Here is a 16,967-nt window from a genome sequence, read left to right as displayed (position 1 = left end):
GGGACCAGCCTGACCAACATGGTGAAACTCCGTCTCTACTAAAAATACAAAAATTAGCCGTGCGTGGTGGTGGGCCCCTATAATCCCAGCTGTTGAGGAGGCTGAGGCAGGAGAATCGCTGGAACCCGGGAGGCGGAGGTTGCAGTGAGCCAAGATCGCACCATTGCACTCCAGCCTGAGAGACAGAGCAAGACTCCCTCTCAAAACAAACACCTGATCTCAAGTGATCCATCCACCTCAGCCCACCCAAAGTGCTGGGATTTCTAATTTAAATGATAATAACCCTTCCCAGAACTAAGCTGCTTTTGTGAAGCTAATGAAAGGCCATTAGGTTAGGAGGATGAGAGGAACCTGCGTTCTGTGAAGGTCTAGAGGAAGAGTAATACAAAAATTAGCCCTGCGTGGTAGCTCACGCCTGTAATCCCAGGTACTAGGGAGGCTGAGGCAGAACTGCTTGAACCCAGGGGATTGCAGTGAGCTGAAATCACGCCACTGCACTCCAGCCTGGATGACACAGCGAGACTTGGTCTCAAAAAATAAATAAATAAATAAGAATAAAAATTAGAGGTAGAGGTGGGCATAGTGGCTCGTGCCTGTAATCCCAGCACTTTGGGAGACCAAGACGGGCGGATCACGGGGTCAGGAGTCTCAAACTCCTGACCACCGACATGGTGAAACTCCTTCTCTACTAAAAATACAAAAATTAGCTGGGCGTGTTGGCTCACACCTGTAATCCCAACTACTCAGAAGGCTGAGGCAGGGCCGGGCGCGGTGGCTCAAGCCTGTAATCCCAGCACTTTGGGAGGCCAAGACGGGCGGATCATGAGGTCAGGAGATCGAGACCATCCTGGCTAACACGGTGAAACCCCGTCTCTACTAAAAAATACAAAAAAAACTAGCCGGGCGAGGTGGCGGGCGCCTGTAGTCCCAGCTACTCAGGAGGCTGAGACAGGAGAATGGCGTGAACCCAGGAGGCGGAGCTTGCAGTGAGCTGAGATCCGGCCACTGCACTCCAGCCTGGGCGACAGAGTGAGACTCCGTCTCAAAAAAAAAAAAAAAAAAAAAAAAAAAAAAAAAAAAAAAAAAAAGAAGGCTGAGGCAGGAGAATCGCTTGAACCCGGGAGGCGGAGGTTGCTGGTGTGCCGAGATCTGCCATTGCACTCCAGCCTGGGTAACAAGAGTGAAACTCCGTCTAAAAAAAAAAAAAAAAAAAAAGCCGGAAGTGGTGGTGCACACCTGTGGTCTCAGCTTCTTGGGAGACTGAGCCAGGAGAATTGTTTTTTGGTTTTTGGTTTTTTTTTTTTGGTGGGGGGAAGGGGACGGACTCTTGCTCACTGAAAGCTCCGCCTCCCGGGTTCACGCCATTCTCCTGCCTCAGCCTCCTGAGTAGCTGGTACTGCACTCGCCTACCACCATGCCCGGCTAATTTTTTTTTTTTTTGTAATTTTGGTAGAGATGGGGTTTCACTGTGTTAGCCAGGATAGTCTCGATCTTCTGACCTTGTGATCCACCCACTTCGGCCTCCGAAAGTGTTGGGATTACAGGTGTGAGCCACCGCACCCAGCCAGGAGAATTGTTTTAACCTGGGAGGTGGAGGTTGCAGTGAGCCATGATGTCGCCACGGCACCTCAGCCTGGGCAACAGAGTGAGACTCCATATCAAAAAAAAAAAAAAACCAAAAAACAGTATATAGAATAATTACCCTATTATAGCATTTATTTCATGAGCATTGTTTTAAGTTTTAACTCCTTTGAGGCCTTACAATCCCAGAAGGTATGTACAATTGTTAGTCACCTTACAGATAAGGAAACTAGGTCTATGGACACAGGGCTTATCAGTGTGAAATCAGGCTGTGACAGCAATCATATAGGGTGGTTGCAGGAGATTAGAAAATTCCAGGCAGCAGTTTCACATGACCAGAATAGCAACAGCAAACTTGAAATAGCTACAGTAACTGTGGGTTGATAAGATTCCAAAAAACCAGGCTGTAGGCCAAGTAGACTAAGACCGACTAGACCTAATATGGTGCTGGGTCTGACCTCGGTTTCCCGTAGGACCTCATTGTATGTTCATTAACACAGTCACACACCCACCAACATCATGACAGTCCTAGGAACACCCATATTTGGTATAAAGATGGGTGGTACCTCAGTTCTAAGAAATCTCCATCTTTTTCCAGGAATGCTCATGAGTGTTTTACCCCTTGGTTAAAAAAATCCAAAAACGGCCAGCGTCATGGCTCATGCCTGTAATCCCAGCACTTTGGGAGGCCAAGGTGGGTGGATCATGAGGTCAGGAGTTCGAGACCAGCCTGATCAACATAGTGAAACCCTGTCTCTACTAAAAATACAAAAATTAGCCAGGCGTGGTGGCACGCTCCTGTAATCCCAGCTACTCAGGAAACTAAGACAGGAGAATCGCTTGAACCCAGGAGGCAGAGATTGCAGTGAGCCAAGATCGCACCACTGCACTCAGGGCTGGGCGACAGAGCAAGACTCCATCTCAAAAAAAAACAAAACAAAACTATAGGCTAGGCCGGGCGCGGTGGCTCAAGCCTGTAATCCCAGCACTCTGGGAGGCCGAGGTGGGCGGATCACGAGGTCAGGAGATCGAGACCATCCTGGCTAACACGGTGAAACCCCGTCTCTACTAAAAAAAATACAAAAAACTAGCCGGGCGAGGTGGCGGGCGCCTGTAGTCCCAGCTATTCGGGAGGCTGAGGCAGGAGAATGGCGTAAACCCGGGAGGCGGAGCTTGCAGTGAGCTGAGATCCGGCCACTGCACTCCAGCCCGGGCGACAGAGCGAGACTCCGTCTCAAAAAAACAAACAAACAAACAAACAAACAAAACAAAACAAAAACTATAGGCTGGGCACGGTGGCTCATGCCTGTCATCTCAGCATTTTGGGAGGCCAAGGCAGGTGGATCAGGAGGTCAGGAGTTTGAGACCAGCCTGGCCAACATAGTGAAACCATGGCTCTACTAAAAATACAAAAATTAGCCAGGCGTGGTGGCGCGCACCTGTAGTCCCAGCTACTCGGGAGGCTGTGGCAGGAGAATCACTGGAACCCGGGAGGCAGAGGTTGTGGTGAGCTGAGATCGCGCCATTGTACTTCAGCCTGGGCAACAGAGCGAGACTCAGTCTCAAAAAAAAAAAGAAAAAGAAAACTATAAAACCCACCAGCTGTTAGGTTCAAAAGCCTCAGGATGAGTGGAAGCAAATTTGAGGAAAAGCAGTTTATCCCCCAATGAAGTGCTTTGTTTTATGCTATTCTCTTCCCAGCTACCTCGGGGACCTGTGAAAACAGAATGCTGTCCGTTTCTGACACACACACAGAACCTGCTTGCTACAAATCAAAAGGCTTTATTCCTTATACAAACCCACACTTAGAAAAAATAGTTAATAAATTATAGGCAAACCAGTTGGTCTTAGCCACGCCTCCCAAAGAGGTCCAGGGGAGCCGTTGCTGCACCAGGAGAGGAGGGGGAGGATGTGGCAACAGCTTGGCTCAAGGGCGTGGCCTGGACTGGGGACAAAGGGACAGAGGAGGAAGGCAAGGTCTGGGTGAGGGCAGGGATGGGGGCTAAAGGTGGGTTCCTGAGGCGTGCCCAGGCTCTGGCCCGGGCAGCAGGGGTGAGGCAGGGGCTCAGCTCCTCCTGGGCCAGGGCGATACGGCGTGCAAAGCGGCTCCGATCCCGAGCAAGCTGCTCCCAGGGGCCCTGGCGGGCGGCCTGGGCCGGCCCTGCCCAGACAGCCAGAAAATGGACAGTGACCTTCTCGGAGAAGTGCACCTGGGGGCAGACAGAGGGACACAGGCAGGAGAGGGACACAGCCACGGGAATCCGGATGGGGAAGAGAGAGAGAGAAGCAAACAAAAATTAGTTATTACACAAAAATGCTTTCTATCTGGCTAGTCACTTGCCTGTCACTGTCATGGGATTCTCCATCTGACTCACTGAAGGCAGAGACGGTTTCCTGGGGTTGCTGTGAGCCACAGCTGCTCCCTCCTCCCCCAGGGGCCTGGCCTCTTACAAGAGATTGCGTGACAGTGTACACAGCCCTCCCCATAGAAATGACACGCAATCCTCTGCAACATACAGGGACCTGGAGTCTCAGCCTCCAGCCCCTTCCTCTCCCAGACTCAAGAATCTGGGCTCTCGGCCAGACGTGGTAGCTCATGCCTGTAATCCCAGCACTTGGGGAGGCTGAGATGGGCAGATCACGTGAGGTCAGGAGTTCAAGACCAGCCTGGCCAACATGGTGAAACCCCCATCTCTACTAAAAATACAAAAAAATTAGCTGGGTGTGGTGTCGTGTGCCTGTTATCCCAGATACTCCAGAGGCTGAGGCATGAGAATTGCTTGAACTCGGGCTGCAGAGGTTGGCAGTGAGCCAAGATCGCGCCACTGCACTCCAGCCTAGGTGACAGTGCAAGACTCAATTTAAAAAAAAAAAAAAAAAGGCTGGGCACGGCGGCTCATGCCTGTAATCCCAGCATTTTGGGAGGCCGAGGTGGGAGGATCATGAGGTCAGGAGATCGAGACCATCTTGGCTAACACGGTGAAACCCCTTCTCTACTAAAAATACAAAAATTAGCCGGGCGAGGTGGCGGGCGCCTGTAGTCCCAGCTACTCGGGAGGCTGAGGCATGAGAATGGCGTAAACCCGGGAGGCGGAGCTTGCAGTGAGCTGAGATCCGGCCACTGCACTCCAGCCTGGGCGACACAGCGAGACTCCGTCTCAAAAAAAAAGAATCTGGGCTCTCAGCACCCACCTTTCTGGCCTTTAGGGGAATCTCGGGGTCCAGATCACGGGTAGGGGTTTCTGGGCGCTTGAGCCGCCTCTGCAGTCGGAGGGGCAGTCTAGGAGGAGCCCAGGGAGGTGGTGGCTTCTCTCCAGGTACATAGATGGCCACTCGGAAGGGGCAGGGCTCAGCTTCTCCCCAGTCCTCAGCAGCTTCCTCTTCCTCTGTCTCCTTTCCAGGTCGGTATACCCAGCCCCTGAAGTGGGCACTCTGGGCCGGGTGGGAGGGATGTGGGTCTGACTCAGCTTCTCCCATGGCTGCTTCTGAATCATCTTCCTTACCCTCACTATCCACATCCTCATCTTCCTCCCCCTCCGTGTCCTCTCCTGGCCGATACACCCAGGACTTCAAGAAAGCACTTGGAGGGGGTGTGGAAGTGGAAATTTCAGCTTCTCTTTCATCCTCAGCTGATCCTGTATCACTGTCCTCATCTTCCTCCTCCTCCGTGTCCTCTCCTGGCCGATACACCCAGGACTTCAAGAAGACACCTGTAGCAGGAGTGGAAGAGGAAGCCTCAGCTTCTCCCTCTTCCTCATCTGATCCAGAGTCACTGTCCTCATCTTCCTCATCTTCCTCCGTGTCCTCTCCAGGCCAATACACCCAGGCCTTCAGGAAGGCACTTGAGGGGGGGATGCAGGGAGGACACTCAGCTTCTCCATCCTTCTCAGCTGCCCCCAAAATCTTGACCTCACCCTCCTCTTCATCACTGGGTTGGCACCACCAGGACTTGAGCTGGGGCCTTTGGGCTGGGGCTGAGGAGTGTGGCCCTGGGGCAGCTTCTCCTTTCCCAGCTTCTTCGTGTGCCTTTTCTTCCTTCTCCTCGGACGCCTCTCCTGAACGATACTCCCAGGCCCTGGGGTTGGAGCCTGAAGATGGGGGGGACACGGAGGTCTTCCTGGCTCCTTTACTTTTTTCTATTCTTCTTTCGTCCTCCGTGGCTTGATTCTCTTCCTCCCCTGGGCAAGACACCCAAGTGCTGGGCTTGGATCCTGGAGACAAGGCAGAAGTAGAGGTTCTGCGAGTTTCTTTCTTTACAGCTTCTTCATCGACCTCTTCCTCCACTGCTGGACAACACTCCCGGTGTGACAGAGGATAAGAGAACTTGTTAACTCCCTCCTCTTCAGCAACTCCCTCTTCCTCAGCTTTCTCCTCCCCTGGGTTCTTATCAGAACCTTGCAGCGTCCTTATCAGAAGGCTGGGAGACAGGGGAGCAGGCTGGCCATCTGCAAATTGACTTCCCTGCCCTCTAGGGACGCTGGTTGCTTCTCGCTCACTATATATGTCATCATAATCATCCAAAAGTCCCCAGGCTTCAGGAAGGGAACTGCTGGTTTTCAGGCCCAGTGTTTCTCTGTTCTCTCCAGGGCCTGCACGGTCTTCAGCCTCCTCATCAAGGCGTCTGCCGCAAGGGGTATGGGGGGTTGCCAGAGGAGTCCTGGCTTCTCCCTCCAGGCCAGCTTCTACCAGAGCTACTCCTTTTACTGCCTCCACCAGCCAGGGCTCTGGAGGTCCCAGGCCCCTCAGGCGGCTCCAGGCCCGGCTGAGGAGGCCCATCACTGGGGACAGGAGGAAGAAAGGGTGGACATCCCTCCATGGGGTAGCCTGATGGGGTGCTTGGCCTGGGGCCATGTGTCTGGGCTGGAAAAGGGGGAGGAAAAAAATAAAGTTTAGGGGCCATTTAGGGGATGGCATCCGGGCATGACTATGAGTCATAGCAACAGAAATAGTAACACAACTATTGTCAACAGCAACGCAAGAGTCCCAAATTCCTTTCTGATCTCAGCCACGCCCATCTCTGTCTCTTGGCTCTGTTCTCTCTCATCTCTCAATAGCCAGGAGTCTGAGCCCCTAGTTCTTCCTTAGATCCAAGGGTCCAAGCCCCCAGTCCCCTCTTTCTTCAGACGCAGAAGTCCCAGTCCCAAGAACCAAGAACAAAAGTCTTTTGCTTGCTTCCCTTGGCGACAAAGTCATAGTCCCTCCCTAGCTCTCTCATCCTGCTGAAGATCAAACCCTCACACCCTCCTCCCTTGCAGACTCAAACATTCTGACCCGACCCCCCACTTGCTAGATGATTCCTTCACGGGGACCCAAGAATCTGGCTTCCAGATCCCTCCTCCCTCAGGCTCCGGACTCCAGGGTCCCAATCTCTTCTTCCTAAATCCAGGTCTCCAGCCCCGTGGGGACCCAGGCGTTCCGACCCCTTACTCACCGGTGGGGGGCTGCGCGTCACCCCGGGGGCAGGAGCGCCGGCTCGGTCTGCCAGAAGCGATCACAGGTCCTGACGATTAGGAAGGCCAGCGCGTTCATCTCACCCTCAGGCGTCGGGCTCCAGGGGACTCAGAGTATCTCCGGCTGCCTCAAGCGCAGTGGCGACAAGCAGGCGCGGGGTCCTGCGGCGTCTTGCATACGATCAACAACTTGGACAGGAACCAACACGATGAGCGCAAGCGTAGGCCACGACGCGTTTATATTCTACAGCGCCCGGCGTGCTGACGTCACGGGGAGAGGCGGGGTTTCGAGACCACAACCCGAAGGGTGGGAAGTGAAAGACCGGACTTCTCGCGGAGATTCCAGCCTTTGTAACGTCTCGGCGGAGTTTCCGAGCGTGACCACGCCCCCCCAACCAGCAAACTGTCAATCAAATGCGTGGTCCTGCTTCAGCAGCGAGCCGGTTCTCTCTTAGCTGAGGGCCAATGCCTTCCCACCCAAATTTATTTATTTGTGTATTTATGTATTTATTTACTTATTTATTTATTTAGGTTCGTTAGTTATTTTGAGGCGAGTTTTGCTCTTGTTGCTCAGGCTGGAATGCAATGACGCTATCTCGGCTCACCGCAACCTCCGCCTCCGGGGTTCAATCTCCTGCCTCAGCATCCCGAGTAGCTGGGATTACAGGCAGGTGCCACCACGCACGGCTAATTTTGTATTTTTTGAGCAGAGACGTAGCTTCTCCATGTTGGTCAGGCTGGTCTGGAACTCCTGACCTCAGGGGATCTGCCCGCCTTGGCCTCCCAAAGTGCTGGGATTACAGGCGTGAGTCACCGCGTCCGACCTATTTATTTATTTATTTATTATTAATTTATTATTTATTTATGTATTTTTCTGAGACGGGATTTCACCATGTTTGCCAGGCTGGTCTCGAACTCCTTACCTCAGGTGTTCTGCCTGCCTCGGCCTCCCAAAGTGCTGGGATTACAGGCGTGAGTTACCGCCCCAGGCCTATGTATTTATTTATTTTATTATTATTATTTTGAGACGGAGTCTCGCTCTGTCACCCAGGCTGGAGTGCAGTGGCCCGATCTTGGCTCACTACAAGCTCTGCCTCCCGGGTTCATGGCATTCTCCTGCCTCAGCCTCCCGAGTAGCTGGGACTACAGGCCCCTGCTACCATGCCTGGCTAACTTTTTGTATTTTTAGTAGAAGCAGGTTTTCACCGTGTTAGCCAGGATGGTCTCAATCTCCTGACCTTGTGATCCGCCCGCCTTGGCCTCCCAAAGTGCTGGGATTACAGGCGTGAGCCACCTCGCCCGGCCTGTTATTTATTTATTTTTTTGAGACAGAGTCTCACTCTGTCACTGAGGCTGGAATGCAATGGTGCGATCAGCTCACTGCAGCCTCCATCTCCTGGGTTCAAGCAATTCTTTTTTTTTTTTTTTTTGAGACGGAGTCTTGCTGTGTCTCCCAGGCTGGAGTGCAGTGGCGTGATCTCGGCTCACTGCAAGCTCCGCCTCCCGGGTTCACGCCATTCTCCTGCCTCAGCCTCCCAAGTAGCTGAGACTACAGGCGCCCGCCACCACGCCCGGCTAGTTTTTTGTATTTTTAGTAGAGACGGGGTTTCACCAGGGTTCAAGCAATTCTCCCGCCTCAGCCTCTGAGTAGCTGGGATTACAGGCATGCACTACCACACCTGGCTAATTTTTTGTATACAGACAGGGTTTCGCCATGTTGCCCAGGCTGGTCTTGAACTCCTGAGCTCAGGCAATCTACCCACCTTGGCCTCCCAAAGTGTTGGGATTATAGGCGTGAGCCACTGCACCCGACCTATTTATTTATTTTTTGAGACAGAGTCTCACTTTGTTGCCCAGGCTGGAGTTCAGTGGCGCCATCTCGGCTCACTGCAGCCTCCACCTCCCGGGTTCCAGTGATTCTCCTGCCTCAGCCTCTGGAATAGCTGGGATTACAGGAGTGTGCCGCAATGCCCAGGTAATTTTTGTATTTTTAGTAGAGACAGTGTTTTGCCACGTTGACCAGGCTGGTCTTGAGCTCCTGACCTCAGGTGATCTGCCCGCCTTGGCTTCCCAAAGTGCTGGAATTACAAGCATGATCCACTGTACCTGGTCTCCTACCCCAATTTAGCCCAAAGGCCCAGCCTACAGCCCCCCATTTTCTTTTTCTTTCTTTCTTTCTCTTTCTTTCTTTCTTTCTTTCTTTCTTTCTTTCTTTCTTTCTTTCTTTCTTTCTTTCTTTCTTTCTTCCTTTCTTTCCTTTCTTTCCTTTCTTTCCTTTCTTTCCTTTCTTTCCTTCCTTCCTTCCTTCCTTCCTTCTTTCTTTCTTTCTTTCTTTCTTTCTTTCTTTCTTTCTTTCTTTCTTTCTTTCTTTCTTTCTTTCTGTCTCTCTCTCTCTTTCTTTCCCCCCTCCTTCCCTCCTTCCTTCCTTCCTTTCTCTCTTTCTCTCTCTCTTTCTTTCTCTCTCTCTCTGTCTCTCTCTCTCTCTTTCTTTTTTTCGAGACGGTGTCTGGCTCTGTCACCCAGGCTGGAGTGCAATGGTGTGATCTTGGCTCATTGCAACCTCCACCTCCCAGGTTCAAGCAATTCTCCTGCCTCAGCCTCCTGAGTAGTTGGGAGTACAAGAGCTCGCCACCACGCACAGCTAGAGTCTCCTATTTTCACATGCAGTTGGTTTCCTCCCTGAGTGCGAGGGTGTCATTGTTCCCATTTCACAAATGGGGAAACAGGCTTGAAAATGAAACCACTTGACTAAGATAGTCACAGCAGAGTCCAGATTCCTTGCAAATGAGAATGAAGATGTAAGCACTATGAGATCAGGCACTTTGCTAGGCTCAGTGCTTTTAAAAAAATAATAATTAATTTAGGCCAGGTGCGGTGGCTCACGCCTGTAATCCCAGCACTTTGGGAAGCTGAGGCGGGCAGATCACGAGGTCGAGATTGAGATCATCCTGGCCAGCATGGTGAAACCCTGTCTCTACTAAAAATAGAAAAATTAGGCCGGACGCAGTGGCTCATGCCTGTAATCCCAGCACTTTGGGAGGCTGAGGCAGGCGGATCACAGGGTCAGGAGATCGAGACCATCTTGGCTAACCCGGTGAAACTCTGTCTCTACTGAAAATGCAAAAAAAAAAAAATTAGCCGGGCCTGGTGGCGGGCGCCTGTAGTCCCAGCTACTTGGGAGGCTGAGGCAGGAGAATGGTGTGAACCTGGGAGTTGGAGCTTGCAGTGAACCAACATCTTTCCACTGCACTCCAGCCTGGGCAACAGAGCAAGACTCCGTCTCAAAAGGAAAAAAAAATGAGTTGGGCGTGGTCACACGTGCCTGTAGTCCCAGCTACTCAGGAGGCTGAGGCAGGAGAATCACTTGAACCCAGGTGGCGGAGGTTGTAGTGAGCCGAGATCGCGCCACTGCACTCCAGCCTGGCAACAGAGCTAGACTCTGTCTCAAAAAAAAAAAAAAAAATTCATTTTCTAAATAGAGACAGGGTCTCGCTATGATGCCCAGGCTGGTCTTGAGCTCCTGGTCTCAAGTGATCCTCCTGCCTTGGTCTCCCAAAGTGCTGGGATTACAGGCATGAGCCATTGCGCCCGGCCAGGGTTCACTGCTTTCTTCTCAGTGACTGCAACAGACAGTGCCTGCACATAGTAGGTGCTCAACAGATGCATGGTGAATGGTGGTTAAACCAAAAGCTTGGATTCCTTCCTGGTCACAGGCACAAGGCTCCACTCCTGGGTTTCATCTGCTTCAAGCTTAGGCAATAGCTCTGCCTCCACAAACCACAAGTCTGCCTGGGTGGCACTCTTCATGCGAGTGGGGGCGCTTCTGCTACAAGTTCCAGGCCCGGGGTGACAGTTCCAGCCCCCAGCTCTCCTCCCCTACCTACGGATGCATAATCTTGTTCCTCAAAATATACCAAGGAACCATGTCTCTCTCCTGAGGGAGTTGTCCTCAAGTCTAGAAGAGAATTCTCACCTGGATCTGAGGTGGAGGTTTGGAACTCTCCATTTCACCCTGCCCTACTGGGACCATCCCCTTTTCTCCCTAGGGGACCTGGACAGACTATCCCTGGCCCCTTCCAATCACAGTCATGTTTCCAGACTCCCAGCTCATTCACGACTCAGGAGTCCTGACTCCTAGCTCAGACCTTCTGGGGCACCCAGGCGTCTGGATCCCTAACCCATTCCCTGCAGGGCTTTGGAAGTCTGAGTCCCCACCCCTTGCAACACACAAACCTCCTCCGTGTAGGACACCAGTGGCCCCGGTCCCCAACCACAGCAGCAAACCCACGGGGGCTCTGGAGTGCAGGCCTCAGGTCCAACTCTCCAAACACTGAGAAGCCCCAACCTTGGTCCTTAAGGGACCTAGGAATTGGGGGACCCAAGCCCCTCCCCTCAGCTGTGGGGGCAGCTGAGCCAGGGGTCAGGCTGTAGTGGGGAGGCCAGAAGGGGCGGGGACAGCCGGGATTGGGAGGGGAGAACAGCAGCGTGGGCGGCTGGCAGAGGCAGGGAAAGACCAGCAAAGAGGAAAGAGAAACTGGGAGAGGGAGGAAGGGAGAAAGTGAGAAGGGAAATCGGAAAGAGAAAGGGGAGGAAACGGCAGACGTGGAGAGTCAGAGAGAGAGACAGAAAGAGGAAGAGACTGAGTGTGAAGGAGAGAGGACACGGGATGACAGAGAGAGAGAGAGAGAGAGAGCGCGTGAATGAGATAGAGACTTAAAGAAGAGACCCTGTGAGTCTGTCAATCAAAGATTTGGACAGAAGCGGAAAGATTGGAGAGAGAGATAGAGGGAGAGAATGAGTGAGAGAGAAACTGGAAGAGACAGAGATCAGAGAGAGGAGAGACACAGAAAGTGAGACTGGGGAGGGAGATAGTGTAAAACGGAGAGAGAGAGAGAGAGAGAGAGAGAGAGAGACCATAAGAGACGGGAGACAGACAAAAAGTGAGCAGGTGAGGAGAGAGATTGAGAACTATGAGAGACAGCAGCTAAGAGACAAAGGAGGCGGGAGACTGCCTGGGTGCCGCTGCAGCACCCACACCGTCCTCTTGCCCCCTGTCTTTGGGACCCTAGAGCTGGGTAAGTTCCCTGGCTGGGCTGGGAGGGCCTCTCCGGGTGCACATTCCTGCTGCTGCGGGGCTTGGCTTGGGGAGTTGGCAGGGATGCTTCGGGGGCGCATGTGGGAGGGCGGGAGACAGGTAGCCTGGGGCAGCCGGAAGGAGGCAGGGAATAGGGGGTCCTTAAGCTCAGAGAGGGTCAAATTCCTGGCCTGAGTGCAGTGGGGAGGAATAAAGGATTCCCTATTCTCTGGCCTGGGCTGCAGACAGCTGCCCCCTCCCGCAGCTGCCAGGGCCGCCTACCTCTCTTGGCACCACTCTTGGTATGTGGTCACGGGCCATGGCCTCCCCCAGCCCCTCAGTCCCGAAACAACAGGCTCTTTCTCTGCAGCCTCCTCAGACCTCCAAACCCCTGACCCCATCTCTGTCCCGCACCCGTCACTGCGGAGACACAGCCCCTTTCTTTCTCTCCCCAGCCCTTGATGGAGGGGAGCCGACCTCGAAGCAGCCTGAGCCTGGCCAGCAGCGCCTCTACCATCTCCTCACTCAGCAGCCTGAGCCCCAAGGTTTGAGCTTCCTGGCGGGGATGGGGAGGAAGGTGGGGCTCTGGGCCGCCCATCCCTCTGTTTCCCCAAGGACTCTGGTTGTTAAGGACAAGGATCCTTAGCAACAGGGTCTGCCAGACAGTAAGGTCCCAAATTGCCTACCAGCCGCAGCTAGGAATTCAGAGGCACTCCCAGCTCTGTCCCCACCCTTTGTATTTTCCTAATTCTAAACCAGAGTAACAACCTCCCTTGACCCTGGTTGCTAAGATAAAGCCGCTCCCCAGCCATGAGGCCCCTTGAGTTCTCAGAAGTAGCGGGCTGCTCTTGATTAGTGCTAGAACTTGCTGTCCTATCTCTTGCCATCCAGTCTATCCACTAATGAAATCCTATAAGGAAAGACCCTTCTCTGACGGTAAGACCCAAGGGGCCCCCGGATACTTGCATCCCAAATCGGCATCCCGGCCAAAAGCTTAGGGAGACACTCATTTCTTTTTCCTCCTGCCATTCCACACATGTCCTTTCCTGTGTTCGGAGCCCGGAGATCTGACTCAGCCTTGGTCGGTACCACCGCTTCCCAGGAAGGGCATATTGTGGGGACCTGGCTAAGGATGCCTGAGATATCCGTGGGCATCGGGAGACGAGGCTCCATCCGGGCAGGATGGAGGGATTTGAGGCTTCCTCTCCTTGGACTTGGTTGCTAAGGGGTGTGACCGCAGGGCACCAGGGCATCCTTTGATTCACCGGGGACTCAGCGTGAGAGTTCCCCCTGATTATGGGGACCTCCCAGCCCATAGTCCCAGTTCACATCCCAAAAGCCCCTACTACAGCTCTAGCTCTGGTGGCCAAGGGCATCTGCTTCTTGGCAGTGGACCCTTGATCAGGAAATTGCTTCCCTACAGCCTCTTCCTTGCCTCTGAACACCTCCCTCCGCCCATCAAAAAGAGAGTCTCGGCCCGACACAGTGGCTCATGGCTGTAATCCCAGCACTTTAAGAGTCTGAGGCGGGTGGATCACCTGAGGTCAGGAGTTCGAGACCAGCCTGACCAACATGGCGAAACCCTGTCTCTAGTAAAAATACAAAAATTAGCCAGGCGTGGTGGCACGTGCCTGTAATCTCAGCTACTCGGGAGGCTGAGGCAGGAGAATCACTTGAACCTGAGAGGTGGAGGTTGCAGTGAGCCAAGATTGTACCATTGCACTCCATCCTGGCGACAGAGCGAGACTCTGCCTCAAAAGGAAAAAAAAAAAAAAAAAAGAGTTTCTCCCAGTCTGGGCAACAAAGTGAGACCCCCTCCTCTACAAAAAGTCAAAAAATTAGCTGGGCATGGTGGTACGTGCCTGTGGTCCCAGCTATACGGGAGGCTGAGGCTGGAGGATCACCTGAGTCCAGGAGGTAATGGTTGCAGTGTTTAGGCCATTGCACTCCAAAGAGGCTGTCTCAAAAAAAAAAAAAAAAAAAAGAGTCTCTTAACTCTGCAATAAGAACACCTCCCAATTCTGATCTCCAACCTCAGCCCCCACCTTGACCCTTCTCTTTCTTTTTTTTTTTTTTTTTGAGATGGAGTCTCGCTCTGTCGCCCAGGCTGGAGTGCAGTGGTGCGATCTCCGCTCACTGCAAGCTCTGCCTCCCGGGTTCTCACCATTCTCCTGCCTCAGCCTCCCGAGTAGCTGGGGCTACAGGCGCCTGCCACCATGCCTGGCTAACTTTTTTGTATTTTTAGTAGAGACGGGGTTTCACCGTGTTAGCCAGGATGGTCTCGATCTGCTGACCTCATGATCTGCCCGTCTTGGCCTCCCAAAGTGTTGGGATTACAAGCGTGAGCCACTGTGCCCGGACTTACTTTTTTTTTTTAAGACAGAGTCTTACTCTGTCACCAAGGCTGGAGTACAGTGGAACAATCTCAGCTCACTGCAACCTCTGCTTCCTGTGTTCAAGAGATTCTTGTGCCTCGGCCTCCCAAGTAGCCGGGACTACGAGCACACGCCACTGTGCCTGGCTAATTTTCATATTTTTAGTAGAAACGGGGTTTCACCATGTTGGCCAGGCTGGTCTCGAACTCCTGGCCTCATGTGATCCTCCCACCTCAGCCCCTCAAAATGCTGTGAGCCACTGCGCCCGGCTGGTCCTTGACCCATTTCTCAGGGCAGCCAAGCGAGAGCCTACGGTTGCCTGTGTCCACCCTCACCGCCTCTCGGGACCATCCTAGGCTCTCCCTGTTCACTTCTGTTTTTATTTATTTATTTATTTATTTTTTTTATTTATTTTTTTATTTTTTATTTTTTTATTTTTTTTTTTGAGACGGAGTCTCACTCTGTCCCCCTTGCTGGAGTGCAGTGGCCGGATCTCAGCTCACTGCAAGCTCCGCCTCCCGGGTTCAGGCCATTCTCCTGCCTCAGCCTCCCGAGTAGCTGGGACTACAGGCGCCCGCCACCTTGCCCGGCTAGTTTTTTTTTTATTTTTTTAGTAGAGACGGGGGTTTCACTGTGTTAGCCAGGATGGTCTCGATCTCCTGACCTCGTGATCCACCCGTCTCGGCCTCCCAAAGTGCTGGGATTACAGGCTTGAGCCACCGCGCCCGGCCTTATTTTTTTTTTTGAGACGGAGTCTCGCTCTGTCGCCCAGGCCGGAGTGCAGTGGCCAGATCTCAGCTCACTGCAAGCTCCGCCTCCCGGGTTCACGCCATTCTCCTGCCTCAGCCTCCCAAGTAGCTGGGACTACAGGCGCCCGCCACCTTGCCCGGCTAGTTTTTTGTACTTTTCAGTAGAGACGGGGTTTCACCGTATTAACCAAGATGGTCTCGATCTCCTGACCTCGTGATTCGCCCGTCTCGGCCTCCCAAAGTGCTGGGATTACAGGCTTGAGCCACCGCGCCCGGCCTCTGTTCACTTCCGTCTTCTTCTCTCCTCAGAAGCCCACCCGGGCAGTAAACAAGGTCCATGCCTTTGGGAAGAGAGGCAATGCGCTCAGGAGGGATCCCAACCTTCCCGTGCACATCCGAGGCTGGCTTCATAAGCAGGTGGGGTCAGTAGGAGAAGGAAAAGGACACTGGAGTCTGTGCCCCTGGCTGTCCTCTGTCTCTCACCTTCCAAGTCCCCAAATAGGCTTTCTTTTTCTTACTATCACTGCCCCTCTCCTTATTCTGTCATTGTTTGTTTGTTTGTTTATTTTTAAGACAGTCTCTTCCTGTCACCCAGGCTGGAGGGCAATAGTGTGATCTCGGCTCAATGCAACCTCTGGCCTCCAGTTCAAGTGATTCTCATGCCTCAGCCTCCTGAGTAGCTGGGCTTATAGGCATGCGCCACCATGCCTAGCTAATATTTGTATTTTCGGTAGAGATGGGGTTTTACCATGTTGGCCAGGGTGGTCTCAAACTCCTGACCTCAAGTCAGGAGCCTGCCTAAGCTCCCCAAAATGCTGGGATTAGAGGCGTGAGCCACCACGCCTGGCCCATTCATTCATTCTTTCTTGAGTACTTCTTGGACACTTACAATGTTCTCAATCCCAGGGCACACACCATGCAAATAACACAAACAAGTATTTATAGTACATTCCAGATCAGGTGGAACATGGGTGGATAATAAATTAGTAAATAAATAAATGAACTTGATCATTTCAGATTGCAGGAAGGGCTATGAAGAAGTAACATAGAGGCCAGGTTCAGTGGCGTAACCCCAGCATTTTGGAAGGCCAAGGCGGGAAGATCGCTTGAGCTTAGGAGTTCTAGACCAGCCTGGGCAACATGAACAAACCTCATCTCTACTAAACACACACACACACACACACACACACACACACACACAAAAAAAAAAAACAAAAAAAAAAAACCTAGCTGAGTATGGTGGTGTGTGCCTGTAGTCCCAGCTTCTGGGGAGGCTAAGGCAATAGGATTGCTGAAGCCCAGGAAGGTGAGGCTGCAGTGAACTGTGTTCATGTCACTGCATGCCAGCCTGGGCGACAAGTCCCAGCTACTCGGGAGGCTGAGGCAGGAGAATGGCATGAACCCGGGAGGCGGAGCTTGCAGTGAGCCGAGATTGCGCCACTGCACTCCAGCCTGGGCGACAAAACGAAGACTCCGTCTCAAAGAAACAAAACAAAACAAAACAAACCCTAAATTATCCAGCATCGTGGCGGGCACCTGTAGTCCCAGCTCCTCAGGAGGCTGAGCCGGGAGAATCGCTTGAACTCGGGAGGCGGAGGTTGCAGTCAGCCGAGATTGTGCCATTGCACTCCAGCCTGGGTGACAGAGCAAGACTTCATCTCAAAAACAAACAAACAAACAAACAAACAAAAAACAGTAAGTGATGGAAAGGAATTTGAGACTTAATTCTAAGTGTTCT

At 52.6% G+C, this 16,967-nt stretch overlaps 5 protein-coding genes across 7 annotated transcripts in view; 1 reads left to right on the top strand and 4 right to left on the bottom strand.

Moving 5' to 3' along the window:
• Positions 1 to 7,422, bottom strand: part of DHDH (dihydrodiol dehydrogenase) — a 76,751-nt gene extending 69,329 nt beyond the window's left edge. The window contains exon 1 of the mRNA XM_050772510.1: positions 7,419 to 7,422. The gene's annotated coding sequence lies outside the window, so the exon portion shown is untranslated. The remainder of the gene's footprint in view (positions 1 to 7,418) is intronic.
• The window catches only part of NUCB1 (nucleobindin 1), a 250,733-nt gene that overhangs the window by 44,193 nt on the left and 189,573 nt on the right, over positions 1 to 16,967 (bottom strand). The gene's annotated exons all lie outside the window — the stretch shown is intronic.
• BAX (BCL2 associated X, apoptosis regulator) overlaps positions 1 to 16,967 on the bottom strand; it is a 102,112-nt gene that overhangs the window by 81,090 nt on the left and 4,055 nt on the right. The window lies entirely within an intron of this gene.
• PPP1R15A (protein phosphatase 1 regulatory subunit 15A) lies at positions 3,348 to 7,272 on the bottom strand. Its single transcript, XM_050772419.1, has 3 exons — positions 7,013 to 7,272; positions 4,774 to 6,441; positions 3,348 to 3,791 (listed from the first exon to the last, which is right to left on the bottom strand). The coding sequence occupies exons 2-3, from the start codon at positions 6,430 to 6,432 to the stop codon at positions 3,429 to 3,431; spliced, it is 2,022 nt and encodes a 673-aa protein (XP_050628376.1). The 5' UTR covers positions 6,433 to 6,441; positions 7,013 to 7,272; the 3' UTR covers positions 3,348 to 3,428.
• The window catches only part of PLEKHA4 (pleckstrin homology domain containing A4), a 32,196-nt gene continuing 26,695 nt past the window's right edge, over positions 11,467 to 16,967 (top strand). The window contains exons 1-3 of one of the 3 annotated variants that reach the window (XM_050772408.1): positions 11,467 to 12,106; positions 12,561 to 12,650; positions 15,539 to 15,646. In XM_050772408.1, the coding sequence (XP_050628365.1) occupies positions 12,567 to 12,650; positions 15,539 to 15,646 (192 nt within the window). In that variant the 5' untranslated portion in view covers positions 11,467 to 12,106; positions 12,561 to 12,566. The remainder of the gene's footprint in view (positions 12,107 to 12,560; positions 12,651 to 15,538; positions 15,647 to 16,967) is intronic. The other 2 variants (XM_050772410.1, XM_050772409.1) reach the window with 2 other exon arrangements.

Source organism: Macaca thibetana, chromosome 19 (genome assembly GCF_024542745.1).
Source record: "Macaca thibetana thibetana isolate TM-01 chromosome 19, ASM2454274v1, whole genome shotgun sequence".
NCBI classification, from domain to species: Eukaryota; Metazoa; Chordata; class Mammalia; order Primates; family Cercopithecidae; genus Macaca; species Macaca thibetana.
The sequence above is the reverse complement of the archived record's forward strand: the minus strand, read 5'-3'. Positions and strand labels throughout refer to the sequence as shown.

Coding starts and splice junctions, on each gene's coding strand:
- PPP1R15A (XM_050772419.1), bottom strand. CDS start 6,432: ATGGCCCCAGGCCAAGCACCCCATCAGGCTACCCCATGGAGGGATGTC. Junction 3,792..4,773: donor TTCCCCTAAAGGCCAGAAAG/GTGGGTGCTGAG, acceptor GTCTGCCCCCAG/GTGCACTTCTCCGAGAAGGT.